Source organism: Bactrocera dorsalis, chromosome 4 (assembly GCF_023373825.1).
Source record: "Bactrocera dorsalis isolate Fly_Bdor chromosome 4, ASM2337382v1, whole genome shotgun sequence".
In the NCBI taxonomy this organism is placed as follows: Eukaryota; Metazoa; Arthropoda; class Insecta; order Diptera; family Tephritidae; genus Bactrocera; species Bactrocera dorsalis.
Window position 1 is genome coordinate 16116700 of NC_064306.1, and position 24994 is coordinate 16141693.

Consider the following 24994-nt stretch of genomic DNA (forward strand, 5'->3'; position numbering starts at 1 on the left):
GTATTGTTTTCAATCGTTTGGATATGGCAACACTTATTATTTGACAACTTGTAGTGAGGTGTAAAGGTCTAACTATAATATGCATAAGCTGCCGTATGTTACTGTCAAAAAATGAACGAAAAGCCTGTCAAATGCATAACGAATGGAGAGTAGACTTTTGAATGACTATAATGTGCTTAAATGCATAAGAAGAAAGTGTCAAAAACAACTTGTGTTTTGGTTTTGTTTAGTTTGCATTTTGCAAAAATGAACAGAATATTAAAATATTTAAAAACAATTAAAATGCTTACTTCTGTTTTAGAAGGAATACGCATATTGACAGAAATTAGTGAAATTAAAAAATAGAGTTCGGTCATGTTCAGTGAGGGAAATAAACAGGAAGAGAAAGTAGGATAGTTTTTTTGTACGATTCCTAGAAATGAAGAGGACTGATCATATAGATTTTTTTATATACACCCGATTGAAAGAAAAGGCATATTGTTTGTCGTAAAAACATTTCCTTTTTCAATATTTTCCATTAAATTTTGTATAAAACATTCGTCGTTCTCCATCTTCAAATTCAAAACGATGTATCTGTTGACAAAAAGAGAAAACAGCTGATTCCGTACGGAACATGCGATCAGTTTCGCATTTTGCTTAAGCAAATGACGTTTGACAAAACTTAACGAAACTTGATGTTAAGCACATTATAGTTGCAACATACAATTTGTGTGTATTCGGACAGTTGCTTACGCTGGCTTAAGCTAGCTTATTCACATTATAGTTAGGCCTTAAAGTGCTGAACACATAGAGAGCGACACGACATGGCAGCACGACAGTGAACTGTAAATGGCGTCATGAATCCTTCTCCACGAACATTTGTAAGAAGGCAGCGAAATAACAATGGCCAACATGTACACAAGACAACACAGATGTCCATTTTGCATGTACACAATTTCGTTGTGGTCATACTAATACCCTTCACTTCAATGAAATTTTAATATGAAAGAAAACAATACTAGAAATCAAGAATTTTTAAAATAAAATTTTCAAAATTTTCAACTTTATATGCAAATATCCCGAAAACTATAAGTTGGCGGCTGCTAATCTGGAGCTTCAGCCCTATCCAATCTTACCACTTTTAACCCTGAGAACGTGGGATGGTATACTAAAGTTGTCCCGAATATTATAAATTTTCAAAGTTATTTCTCAAATATTTTTTTTATAATAAAAGAAAATTGTTGAATACTACCCGACCTAATAAACCCAAACTGAAATGAACAATTTTATTGTGAAAACCCATATTGCCAAATAAACTCTCTTATCTGATTAAAGAAGAACGATAGCAACTCTGCGTTTATAGAAAGCGGTAAACTCAGCTGAAAATAAAACTGCTTTGGAACACGTCAGATATTTTAGCCGCTGTCATTTTGCTCGTAGATATCAGTTGGTATAAAAGTTGTGAAAGTTCTAGGATTTATTGATGTAAATTTCCTTATTCGAGATTTTCAGTATTGAATATTTTAATAAAAAAAAAATAAAAGGTAGCTTTAATAAAATAAATTAAATATTTTCTCGTTTTTTAATATTTTAATCTAACCTTACATGTTTTTTATTTCCTGCCTCCTGCCGAAAAAATACTTATTGTAAATTAACGTGAATCAACGAGATAGTTAGCCAGCTGGTGGAGAACTTAAGAATATACAGAATTTTTCCTACTAAGTATACGTAAGCACCGGCAAGAAGTCAACATGTTAGCCGACACAAGTATCAAAAATGATACTGCAAACCGACATCGGAGTACCACGTCATTAACATATATTAAACACTTATTTTTAACCGCCTGCCTGCTGGTATTGGCTAGCAGCCACATATCTGGCATCAATGCTGCGGCTGTAATGTCTGTTGATCTAGGAACAGAATGGATGAAAGTTGGTGTAGTTTCTGCCGGCGTACCAATGGAAATAGCGCTTAATAAAGAATCGAAACGTAAAACACCCGCTTTATTAGCATTTCGTGATGGTATGCGCACATTTGGTGAAGATGGTATGACTGTCGGCATACGTGAACCGGCTGCAGCTTATGGCTATTTACTCGATTTGTTAGGCAAGACAATAGACAATCCAATTGTTGATTTGTACAGGTGGGTAAATTACGTAGTAAAGTAATTAAAAATTATGGATATTATATTAAAAGTTTACAATGAATTATATTTTTAATATTTCTATTAATATTATAAATTTATAGGAAACGTTTCCCTTATTATGAAATTATTGGGGATCCCGAGCGCAACACAGTAATTTTTAGAAAAAGTGATACGGAGCAATTTTCTGTTGAAGAGCTAATTGCGCAAATACTTGTTAAAGCTAAGGAGTTCGCACAGGAATCCACTTCTCAGGTTATAACCGAATGCGTTCTTACGGTTCCCGGGTATTTTGGACAGGCAGAACGTGAAGCTTTCCTGACTGCTGCTGAATTGGCTAATCTAAAAGTTTTGCAACTAATTAATGACTATACTGCAGTAGCCCTTAACTATGGAGTATTTCACCGGGCAGAAATTAATGAGACTGCGCAATACTTCATTTTCTATGACATGGGGGCATACAAAACATCGGCAGCCGTGGTCAGTTATCAGTTAATGAAGGACAAAGTAACAAAAGAAACGAATCCGGTTATACAGGTGTTAGGTGTGGGTTACGATCGCACTTTGGGTGGACTAGAGCTTCAACTTCGTCTTCGTGACTATTTAGCTGCTGAATTCAATGCCATGAAGAAAACAGAGACTGATGTAACAACTAGCCCACGTGCACTTGCCAAACTATTCAAAGAGGCGGGTCGTGTTAAGAATGTTCTTTCAGCGAATAATGATCATTTTGCTCAAATAGAGAATTTACTAGAAGATCTAGATTTTAAACTGCAAGTAACTCGTGAAAAATTAGAGGAACTCGGTGCAGATTTATGGCCAAGAGTTGTGAAACCACTTGAACAAGCTCTCTCCGCGTCAGGACTTTCTTTGGATACTATTTCTCAAGTAATAATTTTTGGTGGTGGTACACGTGTACCTAAAGTTCAAGAAATCCTAAAGCAAGCCATTAAACAAGATTTGGGTAAGAGCTTGAATGCTGACGAGGCCGCAACTATGGGAGCAGTATACAAAGCAGCAGATTTGGCTACTGGATTCAAAGTAAAAAAATTCATTGTAAAGGACGCTGTTATATTCCCCATTCAAGTTACTTTCGAACGCGATCCTGGTGATGGCAGTGCAGTGCGCCAAGTAAAGCGTGTACTCTTTAGCCAAATGAACTCTTATCCGCAGAAAAAAGTTATTACTTTCAACAAGCACACCGAAGACTTTGACTTTAATGTTCATTATGGCGACTTAAGTCATTTATCTGCCCAAGAAATTTCCTATATTGGTTCATTGAACATATCTCGCGTGGAATTGCAAAAAGTGAAGGAACTGATTGAGAAACACCAAAATGATGTAATTGAATCTAAGGGTATTAAGGCTTACTTTACCTTAGATGATTCAGGCATATTTCATTGTGCTGGTGTGGAATATGTTTATGAAAAACAAAAGGAAGACGAAGGAACATTAGCTAAGCTTGGCAGCACCATAAGCAAACTTTTCTCAAAAGATGATGCAAAAGACACCGAAAATAGTGAGGGCGAAGATGCTGAAAAGCTAGATCCTAAAAACACTAAAGGTGAAACAGCCGAGAAGAAGGATGAAAAAGATTCTCAAAGCGCCAATAAAACTGAGGAAACTAAATCAGATGACGAAAAAGACAAAAGTGTTAAAAATGCTACTATTAAATTAGTTACGATTAAAGAGCCTGTGGAACATAAAATAACACAACTCGTCACCATCCCCCTAACAGGTGATTCATATGAAAAATCTGTTGAAAAATTGTCGTCGATAAATGCTGCTGAATCCATCCGCAACCGCTTAGAGTCGGCTTTGAATGCTCTTGAATCACATGTAATTGAAATACAACAAAAATTAGACGAAGAAGAGTATGCTTCTTGTGCTTCGTCAGAAGAAAAAGAAAAAATTCTTGAATTGTGCTCAACAATATCCGATTGGCTTTATGAGGATCATGAAAATCCCACTCCGGAAATGTATGAAGAACGTTTAAAAGAGTTGAAAAAACTTACAAATGTCTTCTTTTCACGTCATTGGGAACACTCAGAACGTCCAGAAGCATTGAAGGCACTGGATAGTATGATTGATGGCGCAAAGAAATTTCTTGACAGTGCTAAAAATTTAACCAAAGAATCAAATCCTGAGAAAGATGTATTCACACAAGTCGAAATCGAAACACTCAGCAAAGTGATAGGCGAAACCAGTGACTGGAAGAAGACTGAAAACAAGGCTCAACAACAACTACAACGCCATGATGAAGTTCGCTTGACAGTTAAAGACATTACCGATAAAATGTCACTACTTGACCGCGAGGTAAAATATATGGTTAACAAACTAAAAATCTGGAAGCCGAAAGTAAAGCCAACTAAAAAAACTAAAAAGGACAACAAAACTGAAACCAACGAGAAAAATGGTGAAGGAGAGAGTACGTCTGGTGCCAATAATGAAGAACAAACAAAAGAGGAAGAACCTGAATCTGAAAACATAGCAAATGAGAAAGTAGATCAGACCGAAGATAAGGAAGATAAGACAACAGAAAAACCGCCAAATGCGGAAGAACACACTCCGCGCTCCGATTTGTAAGAGTTTAAGAGCTGAACAGTATGTGATAGTTCATATATATAGAGACCAATTGCAGGTCTAATAGTGCTAAGTGAATGACTGCATCAAACTCAACAACTTTTTAGTATACAGCACTTTACAATTTATTATAAAGAAAACAATGTAAGCATTTTCCATTCCACCCCAAATCCGTTTAAAATGTCAAAATGGACGTATCTCTACAACTAAGCTAGATTGTTTACTTATTTCTAAAATGTATATTAAATGTCTTAAACTCACCTGTCACTACAGATAACATTAAAAGATAGTTATCTGTGCTATTTTATATGCAAAAAGGGTCTGTGCACTATAAAACATAAAAAGCACATTTAGTTTAATTTTTATATTTTCCAATAGACATTGTACGTGCTATGCTTCTACTAAGTTATTATAAAATTAATGTTCAGAAAGAGAAAAATATATGTCTGGATAATTATGAATACTTTTAGACCATTCTGTAATTTGAATTACAATAATTTATTTTGAATTATATGTTTATAGCAACAAATTTAAAAATGTGTGTACATACAAAAATATAAATCTGCAATTTTAATTGAATTGATAGGTCTTAAAATATATACTTAAATATTAAAAGTTCAATTTCATACTTGGGTTTGAAAAGCTTCCAGGTCAATAGTGACGGATTGTATTTCCCAATTATAGAAAACACTTTCAATATATACTTATTACCGAATTTATTATGTATTTAATATTTTCAAAAGCAAAATAGATCTTAATTTTTCTAATTAAAAATTTTCAGCTTTTGAAATAATTTGGGCGGAATTTAAAAGTTTTTCGCAGTGGTAACCCTATCAGAAAGTTTAAAAATTATATTGTATATTAATTCAAAAATTAAATAAAGTTTCGTGATAATTAACAGTTTAATTAAGACATGTTAATATAATTTTTAAGTCACCATTCAATTACATATAATGTTATAAACTATTTATAATGGAATTGTCACAATTAATAAAACTGCAGGTGTTATTCACTGCTTTACTTACTTTTATGGAACATTGTTGAAAAAGTCATAAAATATCACCAATGAAAAAGTAATTCATCAATGTTGCCGTATTAATATTGAAACATGACTTTCCTAGGAGGTCAATCCATTGAAAAAGTAGCACCGAAAGCTACTCGTACACACCATGGTATTCATTAGACCTTTGGTATGAACGATCGCTCGAACATAAGAGTTTCGTTTAGAATTGTCAATTCGACCTTAAGCATCGCATAAAAACTTTAACAGAAATCTGTGGTAGAACTGTTGGGCAACTACATGGTGGGTCATAGTCATAGCCCTGAAAAATTTATTTAATTATAAGGAACAGTACATCATATAACATATTGATCTAGTAAAAAAATATTTCATGTTTAAAATTATTATAAAAATATAATGTATTTCAAACAATTTTTTTAGAAATAAGCTTTAAAAGGCAAAAAAACAAATGTAGTTTTTCTTTTAAAGGGAAATATGAATTCTTCAATATGGTAAGGCCGAAGTTGCGTCGCAATTGTCGTCTCCGTATTCTCCTTTTGGTAATTTTTTGTCTTCCTTCTTTCACTTTGCTTCTTGTATTTGTTGGCGAAAGTGATTTTTCGGTTTGGTTAATTTTCACAGCTTTGTGAATCTTATGTGCTCTTATAAATAGAAACTTTGTTTGCGTGTGTGAATAATTGACTATGAAAAGCTTTTTCAGAAAAATATGTTAATTTAATTATAATAGAACTTTGAATTTCAATTAGTGAAGAAATATAGAAATAAAAGATATATAAAAAGTGTATGAACAATGGAAATAGGATCCCGTACGATGTGAGGGATAGATGTTGGGAGTCTGGTTAAGAGACATCGTAAGCGGTATTGCAGTGTGAAGAGATTGGTAGACCAATGTGGCCAATTCCAAGTTAATGCTCAGTAATTTCCTTCGATTCGCTTCGATTTCTTCATTGCAATTTTCCCTTGTCACAATGTACATTTCATGTCGTCGTTTATCGTTTCTTATACTTTCGTACTCTGGTGGTCGATTTTGAGTTCTTGTTTTATTAAATTCGCTTCATACAATTTTATGGCCAGAAAAAGTCAAATGTGCTTGTATTATCAAAATTACTAAATGGAACTATAAGCGAATATAAAAAAATTATTGTAGAAAAAGAGGAAAATTTATAATTTATTAAAAGTGTGAAATATTTGTAAATTTTAGTGTTTTCATGTGATTAGAATAGAAAAGTATTGAAAAAATACATTTAAAAGTGAAATCCGCCCCAATTTTACCTGAAACAACGATTTCGAACGACTCTTACTGCGCAGTCGACAGAGATACAAGCGCTAAGGTTGACGCTGACGTTGCTTGTGACGACAGTTACGGTTTTGGTGAAAAAGTGCAGTGTACCTGAATGCCCTTTACACCCGTATTTTCTGTGGATCCCGCTGCTGCGTTCCTTCTTGCTTGAATTTGGCAACAGATTTGTGCTTTCGTTTCGTCGGCGCAAATCGAATCGTCAAAGGTACACTGCGTAATACTCGAGAAGCGAACAGACACGAGCTTCCCAGCATCAGTAGTCAGTGCGTTTACAATTTAGAAGAAAATATAAAGCAAACATTAAATTAAAAAATACCAATTAAAAGCGATGAAAGTAAAGCAGACTAACTGTCTATAGTTTCAGCATCAGCTGAAATAACATCATCCAGATTCAAGACAACACCAATAAACAGTAGACGAAGAGTTTTAGCGGAAAGGAGTGTCTCTGACACCCCCCTTAGTGGTGTATTTCAAAGTCTATAGTTGGTATATCCAACTGAATTGCACAACACGAGGTAAACGTGCACAAGCTGACGCTGACAGTTTCGAGATGGCTTGTTTGAACACATTAAAATTGGAAATAAAAACACTGGAAAAAATATTTAACAAAAACCACGAGCGCTTTCAGATACTGAATTCCAGTGTCGACGAATTGACATGTCGCTTCATAGGCAAAAATGGGAAGCGATATGATATTCATGCAAATATTACGGTAAGTAATGTTCATCAATATAAGAATATATTTGGATAACATAAGTGAATTCAAACGGGTAAATTTTAGAATAGGATCGCCGGATATCGGGGTTAAAATGGGTATGTAATTATAGAGGAGGTCCTCTAGATTAAGAAAATATATATTATGTATAGTTGTTGCTAATTTATAGTTTTTGAGATATTTGCATTTAAAGTTTAAAAATTCAACTATTTAAAATGCGTGTTTTCCCATTTATAATGAATTTTATGGTTATGTTTTTAACTTTTATATCCACTAACACTTCACTAACCATTTATTTTATATTAAATAGTGCAAAAATAACTTTTATTCAACATTTAGCTTTTGTTCATTTATTTTTGTTCCCACAATAACAAAAGGGTTGCATTCTAACTAATAATCAGTGCTACCTTACGTTCATATTTTACAAAAGAACCAAAAGAAATAAAGAAAACAAATAATACCCCAATATCTCGAAAACTAAAAGTTTCCCGTGGCTATAACCATATACGAGGGCTGTCCGATAAATAACCGACCTCAACGTGAAGCTAGCGGCCCATCTGAAAAAAAGTTTCTACTTCAAATTGTGCATATTATAATAGCTACTCGCCAAAATTTCAGAAATTTATCTTGCGCAATTATCTTTTGACAGTCGTTTTTGTGAGTCTATTTCGATGATTTCCCCAAAATGGAAAAAATTGAATATCTAGCTGTAATTAAATTTTTATTTTTGAAAGGCAATATCCTTCACAAATCAAAGATGAGTTGGACTCTGTGTATGGTGACTCTGCACCATCGTTTACCACTGTAAAATTTTGGGCAGCTGAATTTAAACGTGGTCGCAGGAGCTTGGAAGATGATGAACGTCCTGGGCGTCCAAAAACTGTAACCACTAACGATAACATCGCTAAAGTTCATCAATTGGTACTAGACGACCGCCGGATTAAAGTTAGGGAAATAACTGAGATTATGAAGATGTCAAAAGAAACTGTTTGTCACATATTAAACCAAGATTTGGGCATGAGAAAGCTGTCCGCGCGTTGGGTGTCGCGTTTGGTTACGCTAGACCACAAACGTGCGCGTATGAATATTTCCAGCGCTCTGTTGGCTCAGTTTAGAGGCAATAAGACCGAGTTTTGGCGCCGATTGATAACTGTAGACGAAACTTGGATTCATCAATATACGCCCGAAACAAAAATCCAATCTAAACAGTGGATTGAAAAGGGGGAACCGGCCCCAAAAAAACCTAAAGCTGTGTATTCGGCTGGGAAAGTGATGGCGAGTGTTTTTTGGGGCAGCCGATTTTATCGACTATCTTGAAAAAGGAAAAACTATAACAGGAGCATACTACGCATCATTATTGGACAAGCTAAAGGAAGAAATTTCGAAAAATCGGCCATATTTGCAAAAAAAGAAAGTCTTGTTCCACCAAGACAACGCACCATCTCACACCTCAACAGTCGCCATGGCGAAAATCCACGAATTGCGGTTCGAACTGCAATCTCTTTCGTGAACTCGTATTTTGCAGACAAAGACGCCAAGTACTATTTGGAAGGGTTGCAGAGATGGGAGCATCGCTGGGAGAAGTGTGTGGAGTTACAAAGAGACTATGTAGAAAAATAAAACTAAAAGTTTCCCGCGGCTATAACTATATTTTTGGTCTAGAGAATCTCCTCTATCCGACCATAATGATTTTATTCCCGAAATCCCGTGACGGTATAGATACTAAAACTTTCCCCCTACAATTGATTAGACTGGGAAACAACCTGCCTAGTAGTTCATTTGACCATACAGGTAATTGTGGCGTTGTGAAAATTGAACAGCCCAGGACCTATTGCAAATGTGTGTTGAAGTGTGAATGAACTAAAGAAAATTCTTGGGCCGGAACTGCTTTATGAAAGTGAAGTGAGCGATCATGAAAGTATACTTTTACAGATAAACAACTTTCGCTAGTAGTGAAAACTATTTTTAATTATCGAAACTATTCAAAAACTTTCGAAAATTCAAACTCTGTTATTCCAAAGATTTAACTTGAGATCATCCTCTTGCTGTAATGGTTTGGTGTGGAGTCTCTTCAAAGACTCTACATCTTTTCACTTTTGCTTTAGGAGGGGGAGTTAAAGAGTTAAACAATACTTTCTTCGAGCATTGAATTTTCCAGCAAGATTCTGCTCCATCACAGTGTCTTCAAAAAAATTCCTGGTCTTACAGCTGTAGATTAGCCGTCTGGAAGGTCATATTTTTATTCACGGGATTACAGTTATGGCCAGAGGCCTCTCGAATACCTAACAGAAATTTGCAGAGTCTCAAAAAAGGTTTGGATCGAGCAACGGCGTCAATACCAGTAGAAAGTAGACAGGTGCGGAAGCAAAATTAGAATTTCGAATAAATATGTACATCGCACATTTAACGCATAATTAAATAAAATTAACTTTTTTAAAAAATGTATCTTATTTTCACTTTTATAACGGCCGAAATAAGATTTTGCAACATCTAAAAATATATCCCCCTTTGATCCTTGCGAATTGCAATAACAAGTTATAGCATCAACATCTTGGAATGTTGGAGCTTAAAATTGAATTATTTTATTTACATATATTATTAATTCAGTTTGAGCTCATATTATATTGGACTAAAGAGAATTTTCGTATTTCAAGAAATAAAAATGGAAATTAGTTGCGTTTTACTTTAAAATTAATATCACAACTCTTTTCATCGAAATTTGCAGACGAAATAGTTAAAAGTACGTGGTCTAATTTTATAATCAAACCAAAAAATCCAAATTTTTAACACAATGTTTATTTATTTAATTTTCAACCTAATTTTTAAATTTTCTAATAAGCAAATATAATTTTTTTATAATCTCACCTTTTATATAAAATTATATTGTTTAAATAGTCGGATTGTTACCGTATTACAAAATGTTAAATATTGAAAACATAAATACTGGGATTACACTGTCGGCGAGTCTTGCTCATACCTGCAAAGAGGTTTAGGAATGGGAGACCCACTGAAGAAGAAAGGAGTGAGCTTTCTTACGGATAAGCTTACGGAAGTTTGATGAAGAAGCTATTAAAGTAGCAGTAGAGGCACCTTGTTCTTACCTACCGTGCATTCCATATTAGTTCTAGTCTAACCAGACAGATCGAGAAATTGTAATTCCTACGATTGCCGGTTCTAAGTACCGGAATTGACTCGGATTTTATCCGACCAAGGGCAGTCCTTTCGGCGATCTAACCAAAAAAAAGAAATTGTAAGGTTAAAGAGGTTAAAAGGATGGGGTTTTCGGCTTTGCTATCATTAGCATGGAAATATCTCGCAGAAACAGTAACTCTATCTCCATGCGATTTTTCTCGACTGTCCCGTCATTGCGAAAGCGAAGTTAAATACCTCAGGTCTAAAACCACAAACATCTAGGTGTACCAAATTAAAATCTTAGCAGGTTAGTAATGGGTTCAAGGTGTTTTGTCGCAACTAAACTTTAGGGAGTTCTTCTATGTGACAAAAGAATATGAAAAATTGGTCTAATAACACAGAACGAGCGCTGTACTAAATTAGAATGACATTACATTACCTTCACAGGAGATCAATCAATACCTTATTGGACTTAATTCCACTGAATGGCTTTCTATAAGTTAAACCAATACCAATTACAGAATAAAAAGTCGAGCTACCTTTACAAAGCGCAATAAAGCTTAGATATTTGTGATAATTATAACTAGATGTGTTAAAAAATTGCTTACATTATCTGTTCACCACATATGAGTAGATAACCGGTGGGGTAACATAGCCTCAGTTTTTGTTTCATTGTTGCTAAGTTTATTTACAACGAGCATTCTCTTGATTTTGAAAAATGAAAATGTCACAGGGGGCCAAATTTTGAGAATACAATGGATGCAGAAACAAATTGAGGTCCAATTTAAGAAGTTTTGATAGTGTGTTCATTGATTGGTGACACGGTTGTCTTGGTGAAACAGCACTTTATTCTTCTTCAAATATAGCTGTTTTTTCGCAATTGTTCTTCAAGAGCTACAATAATGCTGCATTTTCCCTTTAGAAGAAAGTCGATGAATTTATTTCAAGTCCTAAAACTGATGCCATAACTTTGCCAACCGACTGTTGTGTCGGTTCATCATGCGCAGTCCACTCACTGACTGTTGATTTGGCCCCGGTGTGAAATGATGGAGCCATGTTAAATTCAGTGTTACATATCGACGCAAAAATTCCATTTATTAAAGCTTTAAACACTCCTCAGAATTATTCATTTACAATATATTTCCAATACGTTCTTTTAATATCTTTAGAGTCGAAGCTCCCTCGAACAATTTCACTTTACGCACATCTGAAGTTATTTTGGGGACTCTTTTGATGTTTTTGTCGGTAAAAGCCTCCCGGATTTTATCCGGCCAAGGGCTGTTTTTTCGGCGATCTAACCCCGTTTGGATCGATGAGTATTAACTTAAGTTTGTCCACTGCCTTCATCGTCTTCGGTGGTCATTTCGCTTCGTTCAAATTTAGCAAAACACTTTTCAACGATTTATTTCCCTGGTGCAGAGTTCAAAAAATGTTGATAAACGCAAACCTTGCTTTAACATTATTTTTTTCGAAAAAAGCAGTGCACACTAAATTTCTTTTAACCCATTTTTTGGAAAATAATATACATAAGTAGCTTCATCTAAAATGCTACATCTCATAAACTGATAGCTTGATAGCTGTCAATTTGTCTGTCTTCAAAGGTGACTAAAATTCATATGGATTTAATATTAGCAGTACCATCTACAGTCATGGACAGAGAAATAACACGCTTTCAAAATAAGTTTTCAGATTTATTAAGTACTTAAGTAAATCGTAACAATTTTTCACGTTAGTGTATGGCTTGACTTCTGCAACTTATAACGGTAAGCGTATGCCGTTATCATGCTTTCTTTTTTGTTGTTACCTCTTTCACTCGGAAGTAACGAGATTTGATAAATGGCACACTTTTAGTTAGTTGTACAAATATTCATTATTAACTAGCAATGGTGCAAAAAATACGCTGTTTTAACTATATTATGTTAAAAAATTAACATATTTTAAAAATGGGCAGTAATGTGGATTGTACTCTGAAAAAATATTTGAACACAAAAAAAGGCAAAAATTGAACTAATATTGCTGAAACTATGAGTTGTTTGAGACAAATGATATACAACGCAATCATTTTTATTAACCCTTTTGATCCGAACGGGACGTACATACATATGTATGTGTCCCGGTGTATTTTCAAAGATACCTAGCGTAGAAAATAAGTGGTTAAATTAGTCCCGTTTCCTAGCTTATACTATTCTTAACGATATTTTTTGCATTCATGGTATTTTATATAGTAAACACGTGTTCATTTGCCCAAATAGAGCAAATGGTTGGACGCGTATTTCATAATTCTATTGATTCTAAATCGGCTGAAACTTGACTAGTTGTGCTAGTGTTCTTGACATATTATGAAGTTGGTGGGTACTAATATTTTATTGTATTTTTGGGAAGTATAAGTTTGTGTTCCATCAGTATTTTTTTGGGCTTAAAATGTTCCAGTCAGGATTCTAAACACACATTTATTGGCAACATTTTAAATCAATTAATATTTTTATAACTTTTGTACAGACGAACAATGTCAAAACCAATAGATTCCAATGCAATTGCTAATACCTTGGAGTCCTCTGATGAGGGTAAAGACTTTTCGAGCGTTAGTAGTGATGAATATTTATAAGATCATGAGGAGTCTAATACTGATGCTGAGCATGTTGATCATCAAGGCGAGAATGTGGGAGATAACTTACAAAAAGTAAATTCGGCATACAGTTTTCAGAATTCCTCAACTATTTGGTCTACACCCACCCACTGTGACTTTTGTTCCAAGAAAAACTGTGAGCAGCCTTCCAATTCCAAATATAGGACAACGTTTTAAAACGATGCGTATTACGCAATGTACCAACGAACGAATAGAAATTTTTCGCAAATCTAAACCGGTGCATAAAAATACAACGCTTATTGAAAAGCCAGAGGGACCATCTAAACTATTATATATTGAAGACGTGTTGGAGTGCCTGAAATCTCAATTTTTAAGTTCAAGGATGGAAAGTGCATACCAGAGTTTTTTATAGACTACTTATGATGTCTGTTGGAAGTTATTGGCTAATTAGTTCTCAATTGGGACGAAGACAAAACCCACCCATTGATTTTATGATAGTTTTGGCTGAAAACATAATGGAAGAGGGAAAGAAGAAGGCATGTTCGTCGCAGTGATATATCTGGTTGAAAAAGAAAAATAGTCGCTGGGCACCTACCGGTACAAATTCGCAATCGGAGGCGTTGTGCTAGTTGCGCAGAACAAAAAAAGGAGAGGCGTACAAAAACAATATGCGAAGAATGTCAGAATCCTCTCTGCAAGGATTGTTTTGCATCTCATAATAAATAAATACTAATTTTCAAATATTTTCATTCATTTCAAATTTATTTTATAGTCTAACATGGGATATGTATTTCACTTGTGTTTACCGAAAATGTTCATTGTATTACAAATAAAAAATTAGCTTTTATATAAAAACCAGTTGAAATAATATGTAAGCCTTGGGAGCAATTAGTACTGATCGGGATAAATATGTCCCATTCAAAAATACTGGCGGGACATATTTGTCTCAACCCCTCCCTCCGCTCTGATTCATTGAACTCGTTATTTTTTTTAGTGCGGAAAATACGTTTTACTATGCCTGTTTTCTAGATTGATTATGCGGAATATGTTTTATTTACTTCAACGACTTTTCGGATCGAAACGGTTAAAAGTGATCCAAATTTGATCAAAAATAAATATATCCGCAAAGCTACTAGAAGTGAAACAACGGAATTTATTTATAGAGTCAAAATGAGTAAAAAAAGCACACCTGTCCAAAAAAAACATAAGAGCACGGCTGGACTTTCCTAAAGAACATTTAGAAAAGAGCGTCAAATTTTGGAATAGGGTCCTGTCGAGCAATGCAATTAAGGTGAACCGTATCGGATCGGATGCAAAACCATTTGTCCATCGTCCCAGGTGCCAAGCGTAAAACTCCAGATACACTACAGAGCATATCGGGGCGTTTTTCCTGCTACGGTGTTTGACCATTGGTAAGGATGGATGACAGAATGGACCAATTTGCATACCTAAACATTCTCAAAAATACCATGGAACCATTCGATTTGGAATCGATTCCAGTAAATTGGATTTTTATGCATGACAATGATCAAAAGCACGCAGCTTAAAGTGAAGGCTGGCTCACTGCAGAAAGTATTGATGTCCTTAGCTAGCCAGTCTAAAGTCCCGACGCAAACTCTATTGAAAATTTATGGAACGACGTTAAGATACAGATTGCCAAGAAAATTTTCAAAAATGCGGAATAACTGGACTGGATTGATTCCAGACATGGTACGAAATTCCACAAAGGAGGTGTAAAATATTAGTGGAGAGCTTGCCCCGAGGATGCCAGGCAATTTTGAAAAATTGTGGGCACACAAAAAAGTATTGACGTTGTAAGTGCTTAAACGCCATAATACTTAAAAGATTACTAATAAATTTATTTAATTTCCGCAGAACCGGCCTACCGTGCTATTTCTGTGTCCAGACCTAAACACGCAATGGAAAATTAATAATTTTTTTAAAGAACTATTGAATTAAACTTTTGAATTTTTTGTAAATAACTCACTTATTTCTCACTTTATGTGATGCTATTGATTGTTGAAATCAAAAAATATACATATTTTTATTACATGTATTATGTATACATCAGCTACGAACTTTTCAGCCCACCTGTTACACGAAATGAGATCTGGACATACATACATATCTAGTCAACATTAAAAGTAATGTAATGTAATATATTAATATACTTAGGCTAAGTGAGCATGGCATGGAAAATACGTACTTTAAGTAAGTAAGAAGTAAAGCACGCATGGACACTAAGAATAAAATATTTCCAAGGAACCCTCTGTGTTCATGCGTTGTATTCATCCTTATGTATTTATATAGGTAAATCTATAAATTTGTATATACACTGTGTCCAGTTTGATCCAAATTAAAAAAAGATGATAGTTTATATTTCAACACAATTCATGTATGTATATAAAAAGTATTGTTATAATTTCCGTATAATACCAAATGGAAAATTATTTTCTCAATGTCAATTAATTATAGCAATCATTTTCAAACCTATGTGCCTTAAAGTACAATCCCGACAATACAATTTTTGACTTAATTTGTAAACATTACATATAAATACATTTTTAAGTCATAGCTACAGCAACTCGTCGCCGGATCTCACAGTATGGATATATGCATAGTTTCATATATAGTATATGTATGTATGTATGCATGCATGTACATATTTATTATATGATGGAGTGATAATAAAACATCCAACTAAATATTATTTTACCCGTTAATTTCTTGGATTTGCTCTCTAGACTTAATTGTTCTCTCTTTCTGCTACACAGCTCTGTTGCTAACGCTCCTTGACATTGCACTCTATTCTTTAGTCGTAGTATATACATATGTATGTACATATATACACAGCACTTAAGTCTGACCCGAAACCTCAATCTCTCACTGCCTCATCACTGGTTACAGACTTTTGTAGGCTGCTTTTTATTGTTTTTAATTTTTACGATTTCTATTCCAATGCAGGCCTTTACACATCGATTTACACATAAGCAAAAAAAGGTGACATTGTTTACATTTTGGGTTATCTTTTACATGTCCCTGATACTAACTGCAAATCGTTACCACCATTTTTAAATATATGTATGTATATTTATATCCAAACGTACATAATCTTCGAACTTACTCTATTTTACCCCTTCCTTGTAGGCCTTTATGGATTGTTTCAATGTATGTGTGCAGCCTTGCTGCTACGTTCTTTTTGTGGGTGTTATTTACATGTTGTTTCTCTTAGCATGGTGTTTTTCGCTCGTCTTTTACAGTTAATATTCTCGCCAGATGTGTTGGTTTAATTTTTTTCTGCTTTTTACAGCCTTTTATTGTTGTAGTGGCTTTTGTTTTTTGTGTTGCGGCGTTTAATAAATTATGATTCGTTGCACTTTCTGCCTCGGTCCGGTTCAATGCTCCAATAAAAGGTTAAATTACTTTGCACGTTTTTTACTTTTGTTTTTCCCTTGGTCTGGTCTGGTTTTGTGTGTGTCCTCATTCCTGCTCCAAAATGCAAAGCACCATGTTTCATCTGAATTTTAGTATATACTTACTTAGACTCGTTTATAAATTTTAACTATAGTTTTTGAACATATTTGCATAATTTAATACTCTTATACATTCTCGTATACGAAATATGTGTGTGGTGCTTTTTAATTTTTTTATAACTGGAATTTTGTAATTTAAGTACAGCGTTTAAGTTAAAGGGTCAAATATTTTGGAATTCTTTACGCTTAATTAGTATGTTAGCTGAAATCTTAAACAACTGTTTTACTTACGAAGGAAGCACTTAAACGATTTCATAGAGTACAATCAAGAGGAATTTATTAATGCATAGTGCTGAAGCAGTGTACACTATTTCCCCGAGTAGTGTACTGTTTGTTAAGCAGAAGCTAGATTATTATCGTCAATTTCGCCTGGCCAAGATTAGATTGGTTTTCATTTGGGTTTCCTTCCGTTATTCCAACGAAGCCAGTAAGATCTCTGACTGTCGTCAAAATCATTGCTCGCGACAACAATTGTCACCGAAGACCTTTTCCAATATTCTGAATTTGGCACCAGAAATTTGATTCCGCACACAAAATTTAATGTAACTTCTTTGTTGAATAATTAAACATTTGGCACATAGTTACTGACAGTCATACCAACCTAGAAGATAAATATTTCGATGAATGGGTTTTCGAAAGATTACAATATTTACTTCAAACCATGAGTGAATACTGTCCAGCTGCTTTGTGTATTAAGTCGGATTTACTTGAACCCTTGGATTGAGAAATTCACATCAATCAGTTGGGGAAATCGTCAGCAATGATATTGATGATTTTATTCGTCATTAAATTGTCCAATTTTAATTATTTTAGATAATACGAAATGATTCACTACAAAAGTCCAATTAAATATAATAACCGTGTTTAACAATTACCACGTAAGTGACATGTGAATTATTTTTATGCGGAAATAATATAAGCGACATATAATGAAATAACTAAGTATGATTCTCCTAAACGAACATAGTAGGTAAACTAAGTATGTGTAAAATATTGTATGTGTTTTTGAAAATGGAACAAAAATGGCTACTGTTTCTTATGAGGAGAGAAGATGGCAAACGTGCATGTAATGATATATGCCTCATTCAGTCTCCTTCTGCTTAGCTTTTTGCACGGTCCAAAACTATGTCGAACGAGTGATTTAGCTCGTTGGCCGGTATGGCCACCAGTATGCCGGTGCAAGCCTTTTGAATGGCCTCTACGTCTGCATAACTCTTTCCTTTAATGGGCAAACGAATTTTTCCGGAAAGGAAGAAGTCGCTCTTCCGACCAATTCAGCGATTTTATCGCAATTTTCGACGACAGGCCTTCCGGAACCTGGCGCATTTTCGACCACCTCTACACCAGAACGAAAACGTTGAAACCATCGCTGTGCGGTGGAAATGGAAACTGTATCGGGTCCATAAACTGCACAAATTTTATTGGCGGCTTGAGATGCATTTATTCGGGTATACATACTTTTGTCGTTGCTAAGAATTTCTCTTTTTCAGATTACCGCGTATTTTGCAGTCACTAGCACTAAAATGCAGAAAATTAATTTAATTTTTTGTATGTAGTATACTCATAAGCAAAAACAAAAACCATGCAAAAAAATAAACTTCACTTTTCAAAAGATATGATAATTTTCTTTTCAACTTTCATGGGGTATACATAGTTTTGTCGGATACTGTATGTATCTTGCTTAATAGACTTCTAGAAGCTGAAAAGTATTTCGTTTCGAACACTTTTTAAAATGAAATTATGGCTTTATTCATCGACATATTCTCGTTCTACATTAAGGCATTTGTATCGGCCAATCTTCTTGAGTCTGCAATAGATGAAATAATCAAATATTTTGAATACCGGTTAGATAGTGTGAGCTTTGAGACAGGGCTCAAATATTGCAAATGAGGTGATTGGGAAACTAGTGCATAGCGTAGAGAAAAAAATGTTTAAAAAGCTAAAAATTGCGTCACTAGAGTATGTATGCAATAATAATACATTCCAAAAAAAGTTTTATTTTTGAGCTTTGATGGATCGTTAATACTTTATTGGATAGCCTTTAGATTTTTTATTGCATTCAATCTGGATGGCATGTACTTTACCACTTTTTGGGTCACTGAAGTTAGAATCTTGCGCCATTCTTCGATTAAAGCAGCTTTCAAAGATTCTTTGCTGGTTACTTGGTGTCTTTTGATTTTTTTCTCTAAATTATCCCACATATATTCGATAGGGTTCACATCAGGACATTGGGCTAATGTTTTTAATTGTTTGAGTGTTTAGTAAAGTAACCGTTCCTTAACAATGTGAGCGGTGTGTTTTGGATCATTGTCGTGTTGGAAGATAAATGATCCTTCAAGTCCCAATTTGGCCGCACTTTCGTTTAAATTCGATATTAATATATAAGATAATCATATTTGTCCATTGTATGCTCAATGAATACAAGATATACAGCCATATTCCCTGGATCAAGCTAATACTTACTTTCATCTGAGAAAATAACAGAAATCCAAAATATGTTCTCTATGTTTACTATGTTCTGTATCTTGTGTGTGATAATATGCCGCTCCTTGGAATCAAATATTTTTGGTCGTCCAGAACTTTCCTTATTTTTTGTATTCCCCTCTTTTTGTATTTTTATACTATTTTTTGAATAGTGGAATTACTTTTATTTATTTTTTTCCCAATTTGCCTTTGACTTTTGTTTTCTTTATATAGTTTTATAATAACATCTTTCAAATCTTGTGATAGTTCCTTGCCGGTCTTATCTTGTACGTGCAGGGTTGTTATGGAAATAAAAATAACTTCATAGGTCCCGGAATCACTAGACATTAATCCTATTCAAAATATCTGGAACTTTTTGGAAAATCGTATTCGAAAACATCGAATTTCATCAAAATAAGGCCAAAAAGTTGGGTCATGGACTTATTGGGTCAAAATGTCCGGAAATAATACTAGAAATTGAGTGGGAGCATACATCGATGTCTAGGGACAATAATAGCAACAAAATGTAGGCCAAAACCCGCTAACACTATTGTAATTACTTTTGATTTATATAAATAATCATTTGTGTACGTAAACTTTTTTGATATAAATTATGCCCATTTTAAGCTTTAGCATGAATTTTCTTTATTTATGTAAAAAAAAAAATATTTTGATATGCTAAATTTAATGTTAAATATATAGTGTGTACATCTTTTGAAAGGGAAAGAAAAAAACCACAAAATTTATTCATTTTATAACAAATAAACGAGCCGTAATTTAATAGAACTAGGTGTATGTAAACTTTATTGGTCCACTGTATGTCAATGATATCAGTCTGTCATATTCATGAAGACAATATTATGAGTAATTATTTTTGTAAAAAACACAAAATATAAATTTTTTATTTTGCAAATAATTTGACTTTTTTAAGCCAATGTATAGTGCATAATTTATTTCTGTGATACACTGTATGTAAGTTAAAACGTTAACAATTGTGCCGAAACCTTTATGAATAAAAAAGTTCCGTATGAGAGTTTGATTTTGATCGGTCAGTTTGAACGGTAGTAATATAATATAGTTGTCAGATATGAACAATTTGTTCGGAGATTGTATCATTGCCTTGAATAATAATACATGGCAAATTTTGTGAATATATCTTGTCAAATAAAAAAATTTCCATATTAGAGCCTGATATTGATGGATAAGTTTGTATGGCACCTACACTATGCGAAAAAAACCCACCCAGCCGAAAATCTTCTAATATTCCTATTTTGAGCTGTCACTATTTTTTGTTATGTGACTACATCAGTTTACCGTTATTTCTAAAACCGTTAGTCTCCGAACGTGTTTGTTTCAGTATTTGTGGTATTTTCGTTTGAATAAGTTGTGAAAATAAGTAAAATTGAACATGGTGTTGTCAATAGAAAATAAAGCAAAAATAGTAGCTTTATATAAAAATAAATTATCCAAACGTCAAATAGCTCGTAGATGGGCATAAGTGATTTGGAGTGTGCGCAATATAATTAAAAATTATACGAATTTTAATTCATTAGCTCGAAAAAAGGGCAGTGAACGTCCGAAAAAAGTAAAACCTTTCCACGAACAACAAAATAAACGGATGTGCTGGAACAATCAATGCAACATTTTACGAAACCACTGGGGTTCAATGCAGAATGTGCTGAATAATCTTGGATTACGAGAGCGACGTCCAGGCAAAAAGCCATTTCTCATCGCACGAATGAAAAAACAGCGACCAGAGTAGGCATAGTCACACAAAACATTGATTACATCAGATTGGGGAAATATTATTTTTTCCGACGAATCCAAATTTAATTTATTTGGACCCGACGGAAATGCCACAGTGCGTCGTAGGGAAGGGGAGCTTTTTTTGGGTAGCTGTGTTTTGCCCTCCGTAAAGCATTCGCCCTATTTAATGGTGTGGGGGGCTATAACCAAGTTTGGTGTTGAGTAGCTTATTATTCTAAAAGAATCTTTGAATACCGAAAAATACATTGGAATTTTGAGAGAAGGCATTTTGCCAACTAATGAACAGCTGTCCGAACACACCCAAAAAGTTTATTTTCAGGGTGATTCAGCCCCTTGCCATAGACCCAGAACGGTAACTAAAGCATAAAAATATTGAAATACATTTTTCAATAATTCAATACAAACACTTACAGGTTACAAAACAAAAAGAGTTTTATAGAATTGAGTCTCTCACGTAGCCAGGAAACAGTCCAGATCTCAATCCAATTGAAAACTGCTGGCGTTATATGGGCAAAAGGATAAAAGAAAAGCGGCCAAAAAGTCTAAAAGAAAAGGAAAAAATTACTGAAGCTGTGTGGAATGAAGAAATTAACAAAAATTATCTTCAATGTTTGTATGAATTAGGAGGAGGGAGGGGGTTCTACAAAAAAATAGGAACATTTTTGTCCAAAAAATGTTATTTTGATTTGTCATGCATTCTATTGCTAAATAAAGATCATTTAAAACATAAAATACGAGTATGTATGTTGTTAAAAATTTACATTATTGTCCATAACAAATTTTTAGTTTGGGGTTTGTTATGTGTGTGTATTTACATTTTTCACTAAAACAAGTATTAAACTATATATTTTGTTCTATATGTTATGTTTTTTATATTGTATAAAAATGTTTGAAGCATGAACTAAATAAAAGTGGTTGACTCTCAAAGAAAAATGTTTAACGTAGGACAATATGTATCTAAGTTTTGAGCCATTTAAAGCCACTCTGTAGAGTGTGTGGGTTTTTTTCGCCGAGTGTACATATGTACAGTGGCGGACAAAAGTCTACATACACCCCCTATTTTTATTGATATGAGAGTACAAAAAGTTTTTAGAAAAATTTATACAGTTTTATTCTAATAACAATTAACTAAAAAATCCATTATTTAACATAAAACAACAACAATTTATGAAAGAAAAACTCAAAAATTGCTTTGACAAAAGTCTACAGTTCGAATCTCATACTTTTTACATTGTTTTGATAACAGTAAGGTACCGTTAGCCTTTTTCTTTTACTTTGATATGTTTATTGTTTGACATTTATTAAGTTAGTTGTGGTTTAAACACTTCAATAGCTTTTATGGTTCCGCGAAAAGAAATATCAATTGATGTAAGAAATTTGGTGATAAAACAAAGAAAAGAAAAGAAATCATATGGTGAAATTTCAAAAATTTTAAACTTGAGTCGAGCAACAGTACAGACAATTGTAAAAAAATGATGGTTCGAATGAAAATAAATCGCGCAGTGAACGCCCAAAAAAACTCTCTCGTAGAGACGTCAGCCTGATTATCAAAGAAGTATACAAAAATCCAAAAGTAAATGCTCCAAATTTAGCCGAACGCATAGCAAGTACGTCACAAAAGAATATCCATCCAAAGACAATAAAAAACTCTTAAACGATAACGGATTCCACAGTAGAACACCACGGAAGAAACCTTTTATTTCTGAAAAAACCGGAAACTTCGTTTAAAGTTCACCAAAAAACACAAAGAAAAGGAAATGAATTTTTGGAAAAAAGTTTTATTCACAGATGATTCTAAATTCACCTTTTTTTGTAGTGATGAGAGGGCTAAAGTTTGGAGAAAAACTAACGCTACTCTTAAACCGAAGAACGTGGTATAAATTCTGAAGCTCGGTGGCGGCAGCGTAATGATTTGGGTGATGCGGCCTCTGGAGTTGGAAAGATGGACTTTATTGAAGGTGAAATGGACGGTTATAAGTATAAGTCTCCGTTGGAACATATGTAATTTGAAACCTTTTGTGGATAATTAAGGGCTCGGTTCCGGTTGGATATTTCAACAAAATAACGATCTGATGCATGCGGCGCAAATTGTTAAGGACTGGCTGCTTTATTATACCCAATGCAATTAAATACACCACCTCGAAAGTCTAAATATGAATATTATTGAACATGTCTGGGAGATTTTGGAGCGTAGAATTAGAAAGCACCAAATTTCTAGCTCTGCTATACTCAAAGAGCGCATATTGAAACCTTTGAACAGCATTACATCTACAGCGTTGACAAATTTAACAGAATCAATGCCACTGCGTCTTCAAGCAGTTATAGATGCCAATGGGGGCCCAACTAAATACTAAAACGTCTTAATAACTAGCATTTTGTAAAGTTTTCGCATTGAACTAAGATATTTTTATCCTGTATGTTTGTCAACACAATTTTTGAGTTTTTATTCCATAAATTTGTAGTTTTATATTAAAAGATTTTTTAAGTTTATTCTTATTAGAAAAAAGATTAGAATAAAACTGTATCAAAATATTTTTCTAAAAAGTTTTTGTACTCTGACATCAAAGAAAACGGGATGTATGTAGGCTTTTGTCTGCCACTGTATATGCTAAATCGACTCATCTCGTCACGCTGATCATTTTTACATATTTATTTTATTTTTTTGACCTCACGACCTGACCTGACGAATGAATTGTACAATTATAATTTTTTCTCAACCGCATGAGACACCTTGCTTACCAGCATTTATTGTCTAAGTCACAAGTTAAAATACAAAATTATAATTTGGGACAGGCAATCAAGTTTTGAAATTTTATGCAAAAATAAAATAATTAATTCCCCATTTATGCAAATATTTCACAAATCACTGCCGCTATATCAGGCGTAGAAATTGATAAAAATCGGCTGATAGCCACGCCCTTTGTCCAAATTACTGATATTATTGAAATTGGGTCAGTATTTTCATGGTTAACTTTATACCATATACTTATGTATAGTATGTATACTGCGCTTCATCAGGATAGCACATTTCGGAACTAACGAAGCTACAATTCTAAAATTATTAGCGATTATTAAAGAATAATTTTTATACCAAAAAAACAACAATTAGTGCACCCAACTCTTTTTTACACGGTAGATACGTTCCTCAGAAATCCGTAAAAAAAAACAGTGTAATAAAAGAGGCGTTTCCTATAGTAAAATGGGGGATACATACGTTCCATGTCATTTGAAAACCGTGTAAGATGAAATAAAGTACTATATTTACTTCGAAATACCGTGTAAAAAATGTTGAAAACTATAAAATTTCAGATATGCATACAAATTGTATGTTCATATGGCATTTTATTGAGCATTAAAATTTAAAATGCATAATTCATACAGGTGAAAAATTGGTAGATTAAACAAAAAAAAAAGAAATCTGTTAATCCAGAATTAAGAACAGGAAATAAGGAAAAAATATTTACATAGTTACATAATTATTCGTCGCTACTTGGTAACAAGCGCAATTGTTTGCGACGAACTAGAGTAAAGTCGGTATCATCGGTATCGTTGGAGATATCCATTTCAGCTATATAAATATCATGCAAACAAAATGTGTAGGCAAGAGTTATCGAATAAGTGGATTTGCCAGTTACTACTATGTATGTTCATTTCAACAAAGGTGCTAAGTGTGGTAAAAACAAACATAATTACAAGACAGTGATTTCGAAACCGTACTGGATTAAAAGTTTTGAAAAAATATTTTTTTTTTCAACCGTGTAACTTCAAATC

The 24994-nt window shown here is 33.8% G+C and overlaps 2 protein-coding genes across 3 annotated transcripts in view; both read left to right on the forward strand.

Moving 5' to 3' along the window:
• Positions 1 to 1365: 1365 nt before the first annotated feature.
• On the forward strand, positions 1366 to 5479 carry LOC105222202 (hypoxia up-regulated protein 1). The gene is made up of 3 exons (XM_049456154.1): positions 1366 to 1523; positions 1653 to 2122; positions 2227 to 5479. The coding sequence occupies exons 2-3, from the start codon at positions 1731 to 1733 to the stop codon at positions 4706 to 4708; spliced, it is 2874 nt and encodes a 957-aa protein (XP_049312111.1). The 5' UTR covers positions 1366 to 1523; positions 1653 to 1730; the 3' UTR covers positions 4709 to 5479.
• Positions 5480 to 6284: 805 nt separating this feature from the next.
• Positions 6285 to 24994, forward strand: part of LOC105222201 (ubiquitin-conjugating enzyme E2 Q2) — a 29116-nt gene continuing 10406 nt past the window's right edge. The window contains exon 1 of one of the 2 annotated variants that reach the window (XM_011199426.4): positions 6285 to 7738. In XM_011199426.4, the coding sequence (XP_011197728.1) occupies positions 7577 to 7738 (162 nt within the window). In that variant the 5' untranslated portion in view covers positions 6285 to 7576. The remainder of the gene's footprint in view (positions 7739 to 24994) is intronic. The other variant, XM_011199425.4, reaches the window with a different exon arrangement.

Bases quoted from the DNA above. Each gene is read 5' to 3' on its own strand.
- LOC105222202 (XM_049456154.1), top strand. From the start codon at position 1,731: ATGTTAGCCGACACAAGTATCAAAAATGATACTGCAAACCGACATCGG. The intron at 2,123-2,226 runs GTGGGTAAATTA...ATAAATTTATAG, and splicing joins CCAATTGTTGATTTGTACAG to GAAACGTTTCCCTTATTATG.